Genomic DNA, 19,969 nt, shown 5'->3' on the forward strand with positions numbered 1-19,969 from the left:
CTGTACTGTAGCTGCATGCTATCATGTCCTTAATCACAAACACCTACCGTTCCTGACCCATCCTGATCTTTTCAGTTTAGATGTGTCCAACACAGTATCATCAACATGTCATTGTTTGTTTATACGGTACCTAAAACAACAGGGGTGTTTCAAGTGACCATGGGATAAGACGTTTGAAGGGTTTGCCTTTTACAGAGATAATGGCAGATTGGCAGTAGTGTCTGGATGTCAATGACCTCTTAACATCAATTTAATTTAGAACATTATTTGTGTTAATGTTCAAAAAGCTTTTGTTTTGTGTAGAATGGGACCACAGCATTTCAGTCTATCCTCTCTTCATTTAGCTTCTTTTGTGTGAACTCCTTATAATAAAATAGTTTCATTTTTGACCTTCCCTCGTGCACAGGTTCAGAATTTGAGTTTTTTAGCATCCGTTCTTCTGAGCAGATTGGAGTGTGTTTCCTTCTACACAGTAATGTCTGGCAGTCTGGAACTGTCTAGAGGGCTTATGGCTCTTTCCATGTAGCAGTGTGTCTGGGCTCGGAATAAAGCACATCACAAGTCTCTGATTGGACTGGCACTGCATCACAAACATAGACAAACACATCCACTAACTCAGATAGACAGCACAGACACACACACTCACTCAAACGCACACACTCTCATGGACACACACACACACACACACACACGCAGATACCCTCACTATGTAGCCAGGTACAGTCCCTCAGCAGCGGACACCATCATCCTGTTATGTCGCCATAGCAACCAAGACAATAGCTCTGCTACCATGGAGATTGTTTTTCCCAGAGGTTTTTGTGACTGTTTATTTGTGCATATATGTACTAGTCCAAAGGTTTAAATGGTCTGTCTGCCTGCCCTACTTGGAGAATGTGTTCTTCCAGTGAGTGTTCAGAGCAAACAGATACATGCTCTGCTGAAAGAATTGCCTCCCTTCACAGTGTCACCTTGAAGTGACCTTGTCCTTCCGCCAGGCCCTGACAAACAGTAGCCAGCGCGATCCAGTACTGCACTGCACTGAAACTAGACACCAATGTTTGCCTGAAATGTGCTGACAGCACAGGCATCTGTTAGTGTGTGTGTCTGTGTGTGTATGTGTCGTGGAGGGGTGTGTGTGGCGGGGGGGGGGGGTTGGGTGTGCATGCTTCTCTTTAATTTTTATGCTGCTCTCTAAGTGTTTCTGTATTTGTGTGTGTTTTGTGTGTGTCTGCCATCTAGAACATGGATAAAACGCAAATGCCATCGGTGACGCTGATCGTAGGATGCGGCGTGTCTTCGCTCACATTGCTGCTGCTCATCATCATCTATGTGTCTGTGTGGAGGTGAGACCCAAGCTCACACTCACACACACACACACACACACAAACACACACACACACACACAAGCAAGCAAGTGATTTCACACATTAAAAATTAGCCTACGCAAACCCCGGCTACAGACGCCAGAAATAGCAGTGTTAATGACACTGCATTCATTCAGCTGTGTAGCTCAGCAGAAGGATTTTCCAAATTACCAATTTCCAAAAGACCAGATTAGCATGTGGAATGCACATCTCTCAAGACCAGTTTAACATGTGGAATGCACATCTCTCAAGACCAGTTTATTGTGTAGACTGCACATCTCTCAAGACCAGTTTAGTGTGTAGACCGCACATCTCTCACCAGTTTAGTGTGTAGACCGCACATCTCTCAAGACCAGTTTAGTGTGTAGACTGTACATCTCTCAAGACCAGTTTAATGTGTAGACCGCACATCTCTCAAGACCAGTTTAGTGTGTAGACTGCACATCTCTCAAGACCAGTTTAGCGTGTAGACTGCACATCTCTCAAGACCAGTTTAGCACGTAGAGTATACTTCTGTGTAGACCAGTACAGAGTACAATTTTGTGCAATGGATTAAACTGGTGTGTGTACGTGTGTGTGTGTGTGTGTGTGTGTGTGTGTGTGTGTGTGTGTGTGTGTGTGTGTGTGTGTGTGTGTGTGTGTGTGTACTGTATGTATTGGAGCTAGTATGTGGTGGTATTGTTGTGTGTATCAGTGTGTGATCTAAGAAAGTGCCTGGGTGGTTTTAAAACGTCTGTGTTTATGCAGGTACATTCGCTCAGAGCGTTCCGTCATCCTCATCAACTTCTGCCTGTCCATCATCTCCTCCAACGCGCTGATACTCATCGGGCAGACACAGACACGGAACAAGGTACCCTCAATGCCTAGAGCTGAGTACCCTTACTGCAGGATGCATCCACATCCACATCTATATATAGAAGCCTAGAGCTGAGTACCCTCACTGCAGGATGCATCCACATCCACATCTATATATAGAAGCCTAGAGCTGAGTACCCTCACTGCAGGATGCATCCACATCCACATCTATATATAGAAGCCTAGAGCTGAGTACCCTCACTGCAGGATGCATCCACATCCACATCTATATATAGAAGCCTAGAGCTGAGTACGTGTCAAAAAATGACTTCAAAGAATCTGTATTCAGTGAATTCTTTGAGACAAAAAGTCAAGCATGAATGAGAAAATGTCAAGACTTTTTTTTTAGTCAGTGTCCCTTATACCCTGGATAATGCCAGACCTCATCTCATTGAAATGGGGTCTGGGAACTACACATTCATTTTCTTGTATTTGAGACGTGGTTTACGAACGGTTACGTTTACGAACGTGGTTCCTTCGTTGAGGTGAAAATCTGGTCCATTGAATCCAGGCTGCCTAGCAGGGCGAATAAAATTGCGCACAAGGCAGCTTGGGGAAACCCAAGCTATGTCCCTTAATGAAAAATGCCTACTTCCTACTTTAACATACAGAAGCCTTTTGATGCAAAGCTAGTCTGAGCATTCTATGAAAGACAAGATTAATGAGGCTAATGAGGCATCGGTAGCGTAGTGGCTAAAGAGATGGGCATGCATGCAGTGGACTGAAAAGTTGTAGGTTCAAATCCTGGCTTCCACCGTTGTGCCCTTGAGCAAGGCACTTAACTCTGTCTTACTCTGGCGACAATGGCCCTTGTAATGTAATTGACATTTGTAAGACACTTTGGATGAAAGTGTCTGCTAAATGAATAAAACTGGATGTAAATGGAGCAAAGACACTAATCAGAATACTGCCTGGGTGTAGGTAAGTAAATGTAAAGCAAAGGCTAGCCCTGTACCAACACTAATATCTGCTGCTACTGTATTGTTGCCACTCCTGGATCTCTTTTTTACCACCCCCCTTTCTTTTCCCACTTCTTTCTCCTATGAAATGCAATATCTCTCACCCCCCTCTGTTGTGTTCTCTGTGCGTTCTCTGTGCGTTCTCTGTGTGTTCTCTGTGTGTTCTTTGTGTGTTCTCAGGTTGTGTGCCCTCTGGTTGCTGCTTTTCTTCACTCTCTGTCTGTTTTCTGTTCTCTTGTGCGTTCTCAGGTTGTGTGCCCCCTGGTGGCTGCTTTTCTTCACTTCTTCTTCCTCTCCTCCTTCTGCTGGGTGCTGACAGAGGCGTGGCAGTCTTACATGGCTGTGACGGGCCGCTTGAGGAACCGCATCATACGCAAGCGTTTCCTCTGTCTGGGCTGGGGTGAGACATCTCTCCTCTAGTCATCTCACCTGGCCCTCTTCTCTTGTCCACCCTGTCCCCTACTGCTTCGTCCTTTGTCCTGCCTCTCTCTCTCTCTCTCTCTCTCTCTCTCTCTCTCTTGGTATGTGTGTGTGTGTGTTAGTGTGTGTGTGTGTGTGTGAAAGTACATCTGCATTTGCTTACATTCTTGCCTTCCTTGGTGTGTGTGTGTGTGTGTGTGTGTGTGTGTGTGTGTGTGTGTGTGTGTGTGTGTGTGTGAAAGTACATCTGCATTTGCTTACATTCTTGCCTTCCTCCTGCAGGTTTGCCTGCACTGGTTGTAGCCATCTCTGTTGGCTTCACCAAGGCAAAGGGATATGGGACAGTAAACTAGTAAGTCATTTCAGTGTACACTGCTTTGAATGCAATGTCAGTATGCTAAACATGCTGTTACATATGCTTTGAATGTGTCAGTATACTAAACTAGTAAGTCATTTCAGTGTACACTGCTTTGAATGCAATGTCAGTATGCTAAACATGCTGTTACATATGCTTTGAATGTGTCAGTATACTAAACTAGTAAGTCATTTCAGTGTACACTACTTTGAATGTAATGTCAGTATACTAAACTAGTAAGTCATTTCAGTGTGCACTGCTTTGAAAGTACTAAACGTGCTGTTAAATATGTTTTGAGCACAGTTGCTGTTGCAGCAGTTTGACATTCCATAATGTATTTGCATTGATTGATCTTGACCTACATGTGTGGCAGAATGCTGCCAAAGCCACTCAGGAGGTTATCTGCTTTCTTTATATCTGTACTTGTTGTTTTCTTGTTTTCTTTCTTTTTCTCCTTCTCACCCCCTCTAACCCCCTCTAACCCCCTCTGTCTGCAGCTGTTGGTTATCTCTGGAAGGTGGTCTCCTGTACGCCTTTGTGGGCCCTGCGGCTGCCGTCGTGCTGGTACTGTGATCCTCATCCCGCCGCACGCGCGCGCGCCTGTGTGTGTGTGTGTGTGTGTGTGTGTGTGTGTGTGTGTGTGTGTGTGGCCTCGGCCCCACCGCGCTGAGGGGCTTACAGTAGCTTTCCACGATTGCACTAGACGCCATTTACCAGCCCCGAACCCTAGATCTCTTATCCTAATGTCCTCTAGCTGATCCGCTAATCCTATCAGTAGTCATCACACCCGCAAAACATGGCCTAAATCGGTGGTGTGCTGGAGCATTCTGGGCTCTCTTGCCATCAGATTATCTAATGTTTTGAACATTGAAACATCTGTCCAAATGGATAATATGTGGATTTGTCAGCCATCCTTTGGCATGAGATTTTGACACTGTTTATGCGCTGTCAAATTGTATGGTGTTAATTCGACTTTATTTTCATGGTGTTTTTGTGTGATTTTTTTCTTTCTGTAAACTTCAAAACAAGGCTGTTTTTGTTATGTTGCCTAAAAAGATTTTTTGCAGAAAGATTGTCAGAGGGGTATTCCAAGGACACGGTTTAGTGACAAATGATTATAAGTTAATTCAGAGTACATAGTAAACCTCCTTCTGTTAGGAGGGTTACTGCTTACTTGTTCAAACCCCTCACATGCACACATATGATATTTATCATATGAATCAATCATATGACAATGTTTACTATAAATTACCACTTCAGAATATTTTACTTTGTTACTGATATGGTCTGTGTAGACTCTATACATTTAATATGGGCATAACTCTGTGACCAAACTGCAAATAATCTGTTCTCAGTGTATTAATCTTTCTCATTTTTCTTTCAACAGGTAAACATGGTTATCGGGATTCTCGTGTTTAACAAATTGGTGTCCAAAGACGGCATAACAGATATGAAACTGAAGGAGAGGGCGGGGTATGCTTCATGCCACACCTTCATGTCACTGATCGACCTATAACCAGCCTGGGGGAGGGGTCTCTGGGTGGGCTTTTTAAGATGGTGTCGCTATGCAGGGAAAATACTTGGGGAGATGGTCTCTCAAGGTTCAGGCGGGGAGACATTTCAGATGACACAGAGAGAGGAAGAGCCATGATGTGCAAAGAAAAAAGAGGGTTAAAAATAATCATGTCAGACAAAAACAGATCAGTATGAAAGATCATTACACTCAGATCAAGAGCAAGAACACTGAAGGTTATACATAATCTCAGTGGGGTTAGCACAAGACAGAATGAGAGACAATAGCAAGAGTTTGTTTAAACAGGCCTGGTTATTGGTGCTGTTGGAAAGAAACCACCAGCAGTTAGCTGGTCATCCCATTGCACATTTTAAAGTTGATTTACAATCTGCCATATGTCACGCTTTTACATCCCTACAGCTTTTATTGATTTGTTGATTTTGTCTATATGTTGTTGATATAAATATGTGTGTATCCATATCTGTTTTTTTTTCATTGGTTTATTTTTGAAATGGTGCAGGAAAGCCACAAAAGGAAAAAAAAAACTCATAAAATGTGACAAATTCATATAACTGATCAATGGTTTTCCACTCGAGGAGTTTTCCCATTTATTTCCATTGATCTGGGGCTCTTTTCGTCTTTTGTATAATTTAAAGGCCATCTGGGGCAGCATGTAAGGGAGAGAGAGAGAGAAGGCTTCTTTTACGGGTGCTGCAGTGGCATTTCTCAGCACTCGCTCTGTTGGGGCCCATTAACTAGACAAAGTGAAACACTCGCTGTCCAGAATCATCGGCTCTAATTCGCTGAATACCCAAATCCTGCTTACGACAACGCTGAAACAAATCAAACGCGGGCAAATGACTAGAAACAAAAATGATTCAAGGGCACTATTTAACGAGTGCATTAGCCAGTCTCGAGTGAAGTGAGGAGGAAGTGTCAAATTGATGTCTCTTTCTCCTTGTGATGTTTCTCGTTATTTCCATCCATTTTTTTTTCCTTTTGTGGGTGCACGCTTGCTCCTCCCAGCTGATACGTGCCGTCTCCAGCACCTCACAGTGTTGTGCATCCAACTCTCTCTCACGTTTGTCAGAGTGTTTCTGTGTTTGTTTATCTGTTCATTTGCCTTTTCTTTTCTGTTGTCTTTCACTGAATAATGTGCTATGCCACTGCGATTATTTCTCTGGTCGATTGTGTTTTGTTTTTGCTGTGTGTGACAATCAACCGAAACAAGGACAGAAAAAGAAAACATTGTGTTGGAGGCCTCACAGTATCCCCTTGCTCTCACTCAGCAGTCCTAGCCAGCACAATTCTGATTCTGATTGGCTGATCACTGTTAAGCCATGACCATCCCATAATTATACTAAATTGCTTCCCATCGATTGGACAAAATTGGCCCCTCCCACACAACTGAAATCAGTTTCAATGTCAGCTCCCATATTACAGACTGTTGTGAATAACAGTTATGACTAGTTTGGTTATGACTAAAATTAGTGAACTATACAGGTAGACAGATGTATTTCACTGGAAGGGAAATGAGTAACATACAGGAAATTCAGAGACTTTAATTACAGCAGACCCAAACACATTCCAGTTATCAATCAGCTACAGTAATCTTGGCACAGGCAAGCTGTAGGAAGGTTAGTCGTTTGTGATTTCTCTATTGTGTGTGTGTGTATGTGTGTGTGTGTGTGTGTGTGTGTGTGTGTGTGTGGGAGAGAGAGAGAGAGAGAGAGAATTTCCTCTTAGTGTGTATACATATTTACATATGTGTATGTACAGTATGCTAGTTTGAATGAGATACAAGAACATTTTATGTATGTAAACGTGTAGTCTTGTAGCTTGTTTTGCTGTTTTGCTGTGGGGTTGCTTCTGGCAAATGGCTCAGCTTCATCGTCATTACTTACAGTAAAAAAGCCTGCGTCAGTGTATCTCTAATATATACATTGCAGTATGGTATTTTCCCACTACAGTGGTATCCAGCTCTTCCTGTGTAAGACACTATATGCCTCTGTGCTGTGGGTTAGTGATTCAGTATGAGGGTTTTACTGATAGCCTTTTGGTTGGGATAGAAACAGCGTTCCCCTCAGCTCGTCTACTCTTCTCTTTGACCCCAAGTCTGTTTCTCTGGGTTGACAATCATAACGTGTTTAAGTCATAATAATTGTGGCTTGAGGGTAATTATGTGTGTAATAGCATCTATAGGAAACGGCTGTTGAGGCACCTTTAGGACAACGCCTCTGCTATTTTCCCCGCTTCCCGCTTTCCCAGCCTAATTGGTAATTGGAAATTAACATCGAAGGGCCTTCTCTATGATCCATGTGTGACCTCGTTAAAGTACATAGTTTAGCTGAGAATTCTATTTTTTTTTTCTTCTCAGTTTATGTTCACGTGTTCACGTGTTTTGACGGGCAGCCGTGGCCCACTGGTTAGCACTCTGGACTTGTAACCGGAGGGTTGCCGGTTCGAGCCCCGACCAGTCGGCCATGGCTGAAGTGCCCTTGAGCAAGGCACCTAACCCCTCGCTGCTCCCCGAGCGCCGCTGTTGTAGCAGGCAGCTCACTGCACCGGGATTAGTGTGTGCTTCACCTCACTGTGTGCTGTGTGTGTTTCACTAATTCACAGATTGGGTTAAATGCAGAGACCAAATTTCCCTCACGGGATCAAAAGAGTATGTATACTATACTTATATACACTCATTTCTTGGGCGATGTTATTCAAGGGTCTTGTCTCAGCCTTTTGCTGAGATATGTATAGCCATTTATGGCTTTTTGCCCAATCTTGCCCACTGACTGCCCATTCAGAACAGGTTCTGATGGGATATTTTCACCTTTTCCATTTAAAAAGTTGAACAGGTCAGAATCTATTGGCAATTTTGTGTTTTGTCTTCAGTGTCAAATTACGTGTTTACAGTCCGATTGCTGCTTGACCCACAGTAGTTCAGTAGTGTGAAGTAGATAGTGGAGAAGCCCAGCTTGGTTGCTTGAGGAGTGACCAGGGAACTCTGCCGGACGCGCAGCCGGACACACAGCCTCAGCGTCAGTGCGGCCTCAGCCTCTATATTTCGTCTTGATATCCAGCCTGGCATTAAACGCAGCACATTCTGTACCTTGAAGTTCCGCCTGTGTTCTGTCGTAAAGAAAGACGGAACGGCGTTGTAATTCACAGAACGCTGATTGCTTTTTAATATCGCCGCCTCCAGCACAGCTTTTACTGGCTGTATTGCCCTTTTGCTTGGAATTGAATTTCTGGAATGATGTGTTTTTTAATCTGTAGCCTACGTCTGCTGCCATGCAAATCGATTTGCCTATCCATTAGCACCAGCATGTCATGCTGATGGCTTTAATTGTTATTTTGACAGGCGGTCATTTTGTATTAGGTCACTGTTGATGTTTACAAATGTCCGAAACTTCCCCCCTTTTACCCATCAGCAGAAGAGGTTGCCATGCGTGATGCCATTTGTGAATGTGTTATAAAACTCTCTTTAAGACTGACTTAAGTGCACCTCTTCATCTTTTTCTCATCAAAGCAAAGAGTTGGAATAATGTCAGTGAGCTGAGGTATACAAACACACACACACACACACACATACACTGCAAGATATCTTGGCTTGGCATTTTGAAAGCCAAGGATAATATCATGGTGTTGTGGAAACCTGACGTCAGTGAGATGAGGTATACACACACACACACACACACACACACACACACACTGCAAGATATCTTGGCTTGGCATTTTGAAAGCCAAGGATAATCTCATGGTGTTGTACAGTAGCTATAGGGAGTTTGTGTGGTGAGGGCAAAGACACCTTGATGGCCATGATCGGGCCCAGATGAGGGAACTCAAGTAGGCTGACAGACGGGAACGGTCTCCTGAATAGTAGTTCTGGTAACTGAGACCATAGGGACAGCTGAAAATTGATACGCATGACGAGTGCAACACTTCATGCAGGATCAGACCTTCGAAGGGGCACACATAAGGAGATGACATCTAATATTGTGAGAAGGTTTGTGTTTTGTGTGTGAGTGTGGAAATTATGTACTTGTGTGTGAGTATGTGTGGGTTCGTTTTTGTGTGTGTGTGTGTGTGCCTCTGTGTACTGTATGTATGTTTGTGTGTGTGTGTGTGTGTGTATGTATGTGATGCTGCCTTACGTTGGCCAGCCTGTATGATAAGCCCGAGTGAGTCTAGGCAGTCAGAGTATGGGCCTGATAACTGAAACCTGTAAAAGTTTAAACAGGCGAAGCTGTGGGAAAAGAAACACCACCAAACCAATAACGATTGGGTTATAAATCTCATTGACATATCACAATAAACTGTTGGGAGTTTGGAAAAGAAATCCAGATAAATAGACAATGAAAAGAAATAACACCAACAAAAATGTCACCTTTCTCATCCACATCGGGCCTTCCCCTAAAGTCATAAAGTCATAATTCTTTATGAGAATATCCTGACCAGGGTAATGGATTGGCTGCCATCTTCCCTGCAGAACATACTGACCATAGGAGACCTTTCACTGTTTTGAGACATCAAGGGGATACTGTGGCCTACTATGTCCAGTGGCTGGCTATGTGTGTATATGTGTGTGAGTGTGTGTCAGTGTACATATGTTTGTATGTATGTACGTGTGTGTATGCGTGTGTGTTTCAGCGTGTTGATTTGACTTTTCAGTCAGATGACAGTGCCACTGTACAATATGACGCTCAAATGTGCCAAGTGCGGAGTAATCTCGTCGCCTGACGTGTCCTCCACCGCTACCAGTAACGCCATGTTAGTCTGGCTAATTATTTACCAACTCTCTATGATGCTTCTTTCTTTTGCCCCTCACTCTCTGTTGTCTACTCTCTCTCTGTTGTCCTCTCTCTCTCTCTCTCTCTCTCTCTCTCTCTCTCTCTCTCTCTCTCTCTCTCTCTGATTTGCGCTCCCTCTATCACCCTCTCTCTTTTTCTGTCTCTGTCTCTTTCTGTGCCAGTGGCCTCGTCCTGTTGTTTTTTTTTCTACTGCTTTTTCCCCATTCATTTTCCCTGCCTCCTCAGTCCCTCTCTCCGCCTGGCTTTTGTGTGTGTGTGTGTGTGTTTGTGTGTGTGTGTGTGTGTGTGAGAGAAAGAAAGACAGAGAGAGTGTGTGTGTGTGTGTGTTTTCCTCTCTCTGCCTGGCTTCTGTGTGTCATGCTGATTTCTGAGTGAACTCTCTCATGCTGCCCTGACTGTGTGGGTGATGTAGAGAGAGAGAGAGAGAGCCTATGTGTGTGTGTGTGTGTGTGTGTGTGTGTTTGTGTTAGTTTATGTGTCTCTGTATGTGTGTGTGTGTCTCTGTGTGTGTGTATGTATGTGTACAGGGAGAAGTGTTCGTCTGTGTGTGTAATGTAGGATGTAGGAAAATGGGATTTAGAATTAGCATTTCAAATTTAGAGGATCAGATGGTGAAATATCTTCCGATGTTCTTCAATCTCTTCATCATTGAACATGTGTGTTCTCTTATAATGCCTCACACAAATACAGACATCACACCCCCGTGTGTATGCTCACAGAATGAAGACAACCAGGCAGTGTTCTGATATCAGAAAGCTTCATCTGGTGTGCACCATAAAATCATGTTTTTATGCATGTGTGTGGGGGAGTATGTGGCAGTGTATTTGTTTGTGTGTGTGTGTGTGTGTGTGTGTGTGTGTGTGTGTGTGGGTGGATGGGTGTGTATGTGCGTGTGTGTGTTTGTGCGCATGTGTGTGTATATGTGTGTGTGCCTGCGTATGTGTGTGTGTGTATGTGTGTGTGTGTGTGTGTGTGTGTGTGTGTGTGTGTGCATGTTCCAGCAAGTCATACTATTGCTTTAGAAAGCTCTCACATATATACAACCTTGGGTGTGTGTTTTCAGAAACTAGTTGGCAAATGGTAAGGTGTCTGCCGTTGCACTGGAGCTCTCCACTGAAAAACAGATGAGCATTTACACATGTGTGTCATTGCTGTTGCCCTTTCTGTGGAGAGGACCCCCCCTCCACCCCCCTTTAATGAATGTCTGTGGCTCAGGACACAGTGACAGAGTGCTTGTGTAGCTTCCTGTGTAGTGTGTGTATGTGTGTGTACATAGAAGGGTGGGGCTGACCCCATGAATCGTACCTGGAGATGCGGGGACTCAATGCCGAACCCCCGATGGGCTACTCCATCCACCTCCTGTCGTAGATTCTCTGTGCCTTACTGAGGCTAGTATTTGAGAGAGAGAGAGTGCGGAGGTGATATTTGTCAGCCCTTTGTCATAATAGCATGCCATTTGCAGAAAGGAACAGGGTGTGGAGATAGTAACAAGTGTTCAGAGCAGGCTGCATTCTCCTGCAATCAAAATACGCTTTACATTTAGATGAGCATTGTGGTGGTCCGGCTGACTGAGCAGCAGCGATGTTTGTGGAGTTTATCTTGGGCATTATATCACCAGATATGCAATGAAGGACCTCTTTATAGATTTACAGTCATTGGTAAATGGTTATGCTTATAAGTACATAATTTTTCATGTGTAGGCCTTCTGTGTGTGTGTGTGTGTGTGTGTGTGTGTGTGTGTCTGGGTGTGTGTGCGCGCGCGTGCGTGTTTGTGTGTGTGTGTGTGTGTGTGCAGGCAGGCGTATATGAGTATGTCTGTGTGTGTGTGTGTGTGTGTGTGTTTGTGTGTGTGCAGGCAGGCGTATGTGAGTATGTCTGTGTGTGTGCGTGTGTGCGTGTGTGTGTGTGTGTGTGAGTGATTGCTAGCTGATAAAACAGGCTGGTAGCAGTAGTAGCAGTCGAGGGACTGAGGAGATCCTTTCCCTCTCCACTGCGCTGTGTGGATCAGAAGAGGAACCCTCTGACTCCTCTGGCCCTCGCGGTCACCCTCACTCCTCTGGCCCTCACGTCACCCTCACTCCTCTGGCCCTCGCGGTCACCCTCACTCCTGCCTTTTGCTTTCATTGTGTTTCCTCCCTCCTTCCTCCTGCTCTCACTTCACCTTCTTTTCCTTATTGCACTTGTTCCCATATGGTTTTGACTCACCCTTAAAACATACATACATATTGTATATGTGTATTGTAAACATATAAAAATATGGATTTTTTAAATGTATGTTTTGGCCAGATATTTATGTTAATGTCAATGACACTGTATATGATAAACAAATGTTTCTTCAGTGTAATCAGCAAAGAGCGCAAGCACTGCATGCAGAAGCAGACTACAGGCATAGCCTTCTAGCTAACTTTGACATTCATGTATCATTAGTTGGATAATCAGTTGAATTAATTACTTTGAGAACAAGCTTTAATGAAATAGTGAATTGGGAATATGCTTGTCCCTTTTTAGCACAATTATATTCACTGATATGTTAATAATATTAAAATGATTACTGAGCAAAGTGAAAGCCATTTTAAAGCTTACATACAAATTTAACAATGATAATGTTGCCAAGATAAAATTTAACAGAGCTATCATAAGAGAATTTAAGCCCAGGGTGCCTTGCCCTCTTTGTCATTATTTCTTTACAAAATGGAGAAATCCTCACTACGAGGCCGCTGTTCCACTCCCATCCTGCAGGGCGTCGCTGTGGAGCTCCTGCGTGGTTCTGCCGCTGCTGGCTCTGACATGGATGTCTGCAGTGTTGGCTATCACTGACCGGCGCTCGGCCCTCTTCCAGATCCTGTTTGCGGTGTTTGACTCGCTGGAGGGCTTTGTCATTGTGATGGTGCACTGTATCCTGCGCAGAGAGGTTCGCTCCACTATATCCTGTCTAAACAACACCTGTCAGCCCTCACACACTGTGCCTCACACGTTACCATAGCGCTCCACTTTGCTCTTGCAGCCATCAGAAATACAAAATGAGTTAATTTTTGAATGTCTACCCAGATTTACATTGACTACCCTCCTGCTGTGCTATACATGCAGTACAGTACAATTACAGTTGGGCTGATTTTTTGGTACCCAAAAGCTGTTCTTCTTTGTCCACTTTAGCCATTTTTAGAGAACAGATCAATAATTTTAGACGGCAAGTATTTTAAAAGGCAGTCTTTTAGCAGTGGAAGACATCACTCCACCTGAAGCTACTGGCAAACATGGTGTTGTGTAGTTTTGATTGATATTTTTGGAGCACTGTTTTCATTGTAATGTAGTCAGAAATGAGAATCACACATGAAAAAAAACTATGATTGTTTGTTTTAGGTTCAGGAGGCAGTGAAATGCAGAGTAGTGGACAGACAAGAAGACGGAAATGGAGATTCTGGTGGATCATTCCAGAATGGCCATGCCCAGCTCATGGTAAGCACATAGTCCAATCAATCTGTAGTTTGACCCAAAACAAATTGCAACAGTAATTATTCAAGGGTTCATGTAATCCCTAGGGACATCCAAATAGCATGCTAAAGGTACAGTATACCATTGTATACTTAGTGGGTGAAGGTCAATTTAGAGGTTGAAATCTGAGCCTTCTGAACAAGCTATTTTCATAAACATTAGTTCATATAAACCTCAGATATGACCTGTTCTGAATGTATATGTGCACTCTGCAGGAACCTTTCCTCTAAATTGACATTTTTTATCCAAAGTCAATCAAATTAGGTTCAATTTATAATCACTGACATTTCTTTTTTTTCTTTTTCATTTCTTCATCTTTCTTTGAAAATCAAGATACATATGAAGAGTTCAGATGCAAAAACAGTTAAGTCCGTCTTCACAAATGTGAAATATGTGCATGTTGTTTAATTGTCAATTCCAATTATCTATTAAATTGTCATTTTGTCTTTGATTAAGTGAAAATAAATAAAATCAACACAACTCAACAACAGTTTGACTGATATCAAGTTTAAAAAAAAAATATATACATATATTTCTGTAAATCCATCAAAAATGTATTTAATTGTGTTTGCATCTGAACCCTTATGACCCCCATATGACCACACATACAGTATCAATTTTATATTTATATAAAAGCTTGAAGCTTGAAATGTTGCTTTGATTGTAGGCTTGATTGTAGGGCTTGATTGAAGGCCTTTGTGCAATCTTATATAAATATGAAACATTACTATTGCAATTTCTTTTGGTTTGGGCCCTTTTTTGAGATGTGAGCAGGGAGTCAGAGCAGCATCACTTGATAATACTGAGCATGCTCTGACTTTAGTTCTGTCTTCCTGTTGTTATAGACGGACTTTGAAAAGGATGTGGATATCGCTTGCAGATCAGGTAAGAACAACAGAAGAACATATTTGTGTGTGTGCGTGTGTGTGTGTGTATTTGTATGTATGAATCTCTGTATGTCTGTTTGGAACAGATGTTTGTTAATCTCCTCCATCTTGCACTGCTCTCATGCATGAAACCACACCTGTCCATTCTTCATTTCAATGCATTTTACACTCTCTCACATACACACTCTCTCTCTCTATCTCTCTCTCTTACACACATGCACACACACACCACAGGCAAGCGTGGCAGCATCTTATGAGGCACAAAGCGCTGTCATGACAAGTCAGATGCGGTGTATCGCTTTTCCCATAATACCGTTTTGATACTGGCGGAGCTCGGCAGACGTGCGGAGCAGTAATATGCCGATGATAGGGCCTGTCGACTCCCCTAGCTGAGCCTTGGTGGAGACAAACACCCCCCCCCCCCCGCCACACACACCCCCAATCCAGCAGCCGTCCATAATTAAGTCCCGCCTGACGCCCCGCCATCAGATAGCGACTCGTCTCTGATCGCCATCAGGAGCCGGGAATCTGATTATCTCCCGAGACGGACTATCAAAAAAGCATCTGGAGACGGAGCGAGAGATGAGAAGCAACATGAGGCAGTCCTCTGAAAGGAGCAGGGGCTATAAGAGCTGAGTGAGAGAGAGAGAGAGAGACTGAGAGAGAGAGAGACAGAGAGACAGAGAAAGGAATAAAAAGATCAACTTTTATCACCACATCAGCATGTCCACAGATGTTGGAAAAATAGCTCGTTGTTTTCCATCGTCATTGCCAATGGCTGACAGATGTTTCAGATCTATCGAGACCGGGTGTTTGGGTCTTTGTATTATGTGCCGGGAACATAGCAGTGTTGGATTGCATGATGAATGTCAACTCTCATCTCCATAGTAACACAATCTGTCCTATCATATGCAGCTCGGCAGCAATTTAAAAGTGTTGTCTCCAAATGGTGTTCACTGTAGATTTTGTGTAGCATCTTCACGACCTGTTCGTAAGACTCCCATTTGGAGTGATAGCATACAGGAAAAGCCCTGTGGGCTATTAATTTATAAACTAGCATAACATGCACTAATTCGGTCTTTCTCTCTCGCACTCCCCCTCCCCTTTTCCCTATTTTTCTCGATTCCTCTCTGTTTCTGTTTCCTTTTCCTTAGGCACGCTGAAGCGTTCCTCCCTGCAGGGTGAAGAGAAGCCGTCGGCCCAGCTCTCGTTGCAGAAGGGCTCGAACTTCAACACCTTGCCGGCCAGCATGGCCAAGATGCACCTGCAGAACGTGGCCGACTACTCCAGCCACACGCTGACCCTGCGGCGGGACAAAGGGCCAGCCCTGGCCGGCGTCAGCACCGAGCTGCCCGGCGCCAAGTCCATCTACATCTGCGACGGCGAGCTGTTCAAGCAGCTGGATGGGGACCTCACGCGGGCGCCTGGCGGGGACTCCACGGGGCCCGACGGAGGAGGCCAGGGCTACATGATCCTGCCCACCAACAACAACACGGCCACCATGAGGCCTGCCAAAGGAGGCGGCGGCGGCAAAGAGGACCCTGCCAAGTACAGCCTCAACATCGAGCAGCTGCCCCAGACACGCCTCATCCACCTGAGCAACCCCGCCAGTGGTGAGCCCGTGCCGGGCTTCGGCCTGAAGACACTGCCGTCCGAGCGGGTCAGTGTGGTGTGCGCCGAGCGAGACTCGCCCATCCTCACTGCGGCGCAGAACGTCTCGAGCGAGTCGCAGGTTAACCACAACCTCGGCGAAGCCATGGATTCGGGCAACTCGGGAATGTCCAAGAGTGAGACTGTGTCCACACTGTCCATGAGCTCACTAGAGGTAAGGTTTGGCTTTGCACATCACATTGCATTTGCCCGCCACACTGCAGAACGGGAACTGGGAGACTAAAACAAGCAAATTAATGAAGACCATTTAATAGTGAATAATTTAATTAAAGTGAAATATCAATATTGTAATGCCAAGAGCACCCATATGCCGCATGTCGCATATATCTTTTGTAATTCTGTCTATCCTGTAACTAAATAGTGCCAGTTCTTAAGTAAAACTCATCATTGTTGGAATGACACAAACTGTAGCTCATGTTTAACGCATGTCTTTAGTTTATCAAGAAACACTGACGGTCCACTGGGCCTCCAAAGAGATAAACCGTCCCTCGTCCTGTTAGCTGTAGCACACAGCACTGCGCTGATGAGCAGAAAGCCCCTGAGGTAAAGCGAGATTGAGTTCACCTGCAGGCTACAGGGGGAACGATAGCTCTCCTGGCACTGCAGCGCTAATCGAGTGCATGTGTGAAGCTTAATTATAAACAAGCGCGGGCCTGAATTATTCATCGCCATGCTATCTGCGATGCTGTCCTAAATGGTTGTTCATTAACATTTAACGGCACTCTCTGGGCCGTCTCAGTCTCGGACTGGGTGTCGGGAATGCAGGCGCGGGGAGATGCTGCGGCGTAGGCGCTAGTTGACGTTCCTCGCTCAGGCTGAAAGATGAAGACCCAGTTCCCTGCTTCCACTACCAATCCATCCCTGCTCTCCGCACTGCCATCCCACCTCATGTGCCACACAATCTCATACACATTCAATTAGAGGACCATTTCAGTTTAACTTTATTTTATACACTGTCGATAGGAAGGTATTTTTAGAGTGAAATTTTTATAGTCAGATATTTTGGAACAATGGGCTACAAAACCAACTCAATTTGATTGGGACTTATATATATATATATATATATATATATATATATATATATATATATATATATAAATATATATATATATATATTTATGACGAGACCCTCCATTTTCCAAGTGTTATAAAACAACAATGTAAATCTTGTTCTAAAATGAAAAGGAGATTAACTGTAGTTCATTGAAGGAACTGCTCTCATTTGAGTAGAGCCGAAATATGGGGATGAGAAGCGCATTAGCCAGTTAATCTAACATGGACACAGAGCAGCACAAGTGAGGCAAGCAGCCAGCACTGCCCCCTGCTGCAGTCTGTGCTTAGACCCCTCGAAAGGTCAGTGTCCCCTCTCCCCTCCCCCTCACCCTCAGAGTGCCAGCTTGCAAATGAGTGACGAGGCGACCCCCCAAACACACACACACACACACCTCCCGGGTCACTGCTCACCCGGGGGACCAGACGCCAGGTCCCAGAATGCAACAGGAGAGGTCTCAGCAGTCCAGACAGGAAGGTCAGGTTTTTTCTTCAGACTCGCCACGACAGGGAGGAACCCGGGAAAGGTCACGCGGCTGGTCACAAGCTGTTTTATCCCAGCCTGAGCCAAGAGAGGTCAATGGAAGACAAATGAAAACACTCAAGCCCTAGCTTCCCATGCTTCATTACTTATTTACAGAGCACAGGAGCTCTCCACCGCTCTGCCTAGTCAGGTGCTCCACTTGGCCCAGGAAAGGTCTGCAGCTGAAGGGTTGGAAAGACCTTTTCTCTCTTAGGCAGAGAGTAGAATCAGATGGGTGGTATGTGCCCTCCTAAGCGAAATGGTAAACATCCTTTTTATTTTTACTTTGTTTGTTTAGAGACGGAAGTCACGCTATGCTGAGCTGGACTTTGAGGTAATTTTACATTCATTTCATTGAGACATTTCAATCACAAGGAACACAGAATATACCAAAGGTTGAAAATGGCACCATTTGATTTAAATGAAATGGTGTGCATCAGTTAAATGGTCAGACTGAAGTAAGAGATTTAGCTGCTAATTACCATTGCATTTTCATTCCATTCCGGGGGTGATATATTGTTATCACCGTACCACTGGTTTTGGCTGATTTTGGTGCACAGATGAATATCTCACTAGGATGCTTCTACATATTTCCCCCCTGCATAGAAAATTATGCACACACGGAAACGTCACCAGGATATGTTCCAGGACCTCAACAGGAAGATCCAGCATGCAGAAAAGGACCGGGAATCCCCTCCTGTCGACGGGAAGGCCGGGAAGAGGTGGAGCGTGTCGTCTGGAGGCAGTGACAAAACCAACATAAGCGTACGTGTCCCTGTCCTGGTCTCTCCATCTGTCCTGCCCTGAAGTCCCGTTTCAAAGCTCAGTTTCATCGCAGTGTCCAAAGATGACAGTCTCTTATGACAGTTTAGCATATTATGCTGAGTCACTGAGGCCCAAGCAAAACATTCTGGACACCGATACAGCTCTGAGCAGCTGGTCCAATTGGCTCAGGGTTCTCTCTTTCTCTCTCTCTGTCTCTCTCTCTGTTATTCACTCTCTCTTTCTCTTTCTTTTTCTCTCTGTCTTTCGCTCCTTATTTTTATTGATCCACTACCCCAAGCCAAAAAGCTGTACATATCTGCTGACCTGTGTCTAGTTTTCAGTTTCCCAATATCCTCGTGTCTGTATTATTATTAGGGTTTGGAAAGTGAGAACTGGTGTCCTGTCTCTCTCCCAGGCACTGAAGTGTTCCAAAATGGATTTAATACTCATTGCGGAAAGAACACATTTTTCATCTCAACCTTCTGGGGAACATTTTTAGGGAGGCTGAGTACATCTCAATTTGAATTTTTACAGACAAAGTGATTGAGAGTAGGAACATTCCTCCCTCAGTACAAATTGAAGGGCGCACATATTCCTACCCACCCTGGCTTTAGATCTGAGTTTTAAGATGGTCATAAAATAAAACTCATAAAACTCTTCACACCTTTATTAAATATTTCTCTCTCTCTCTCTCTCCTCCCCTGTGTAGGACAAGCAACAGACCCCAAGCAAGCGGGCGTGGGAGGGCATCAGGAAGACCCACTCGCCCCCATCATGGGTGCGCAAGGACCTGGAGCCGCTGCAGGCGTCCCCACTGGAGCTGCAGGCGGTGGAGTGGGAGAAGGCCTGCGCCACCATCCCACTGGTGGGCCAGGAGATCATGGACCTGCAGACGGAGGTGTGAAGGGGTGGAGGGGGAGGTCGACTGACCGACCCACCCACCCATCCCCCGGCTCCTGCTCCTGTTCCTGCTCCTCATCCCCGCCCGCGTCCTCCACCCACACCAGACCAGAGCCCTTCCTCGAATTGACACCACCGCCCGTAGGAAGACACATGGCACCCGGCAGGGATGAGCGATGTGCTCCACGCACAGAAGCAGAGAGAGAGAGAGCAAGAGAAAGTATGAAAGGTATAGATGAAGAGAGGATATGTGACAGTGACTGTTAGACCAGTGACAGAAAAACAGTGCTTGAAAAAAATTGTTACCTTCATTGGATATGTTTTTTTTATTACGTGAAATCATAGGCAGTAATAACATTTTATTTTCTTATATGAAAAAGGAATGGGACCAAGCAGTGGTCCCCTGT

General features: G+C 44.6%; 1 protein-coding gene across 1 annotated transcript in view; it reads left to right on the top strand.

The window, feature by feature from the left end:
• The window catches only part of adgrb1a (adhesion G protein-coupled receptor B1a), a 62,492-nt gene extending 42,919 nt beyond the window's left edge, over positions 1 to 19,573 (top strand). Inside the window, exons 17-30 of the mRNA XM_076281265.1 lie at positions 1,240 to 1,343; positions 2,112 to 2,214; positions 3,428 to 3,578; positions 3,881 to 3,950; positions 4,451 to 4,517; positions 5,341 to 5,426; positions 10,135 to 10,233; positions 13,014 to 13,185; positions 13,635 to 13,730; positions 14,612 to 14,651; positions 15,808 to 16,478; positions 18,196 to 18,231; positions 18,504 to 18,662; positions 19,372 to 19,573. Coding sequence (XP_076137380.1) covers positions 1,240 to 1,343; positions 2,112 to 2,214; positions 3,428 to 3,578; positions 3,881 to 3,950; positions 4,451 to 4,517; positions 5,341 to 5,426; positions 10,135 to 10,233; positions 13,014 to 13,185; positions 13,635 to 13,730; positions 14,612 to 14,651; positions 15,808 to 16,478; positions 18,196 to 18,231; positions 18,504 to 18,662; positions 19,372 to 19,566 — 2,049 coding nt within the window. The 3' untranslated portion in view covers positions 19,567 to 19,573. The remainder of the gene's footprint in view (positions 1 to 1,239; positions 1,344 to 2,111; positions 2,215 to 3,427; positions 3,579 to 3,880; positions 3,951 to 4,450; positions 4,518 to 5,340; positions 5,427 to 10,134; positions 10,234 to 13,013; positions 13,186 to 13,634; positions 13,731 to 14,611; positions 14,652 to 15,807; positions 16,479 to 18,195; positions 18,232 to 18,503; positions 18,663 to 19,371) is intronic.
• Positions 19,574 to 19,969: the final 396 nt, after the last annotated feature.

Source organism: Alosa pseudoharengus, unplaced genomic scaffold, assembly GCF_046254945.1.
Source record: "Alosa pseudoharengus isolate Yale_2024_CS ecotype anadromous, Long Island Sound unplaced genomic scaffold, YU_APseudo_1.1 YU_APseudo_1.1_scf_12, whole genome shotgun sequence".
Taxonomy (NCBI): domain Eukaryota; kingdom Metazoa; phylum Chordata; class Actinopteri; order Clupeiformes; family Clupeidae; genus Alosa; species Alosa pseudoharengus.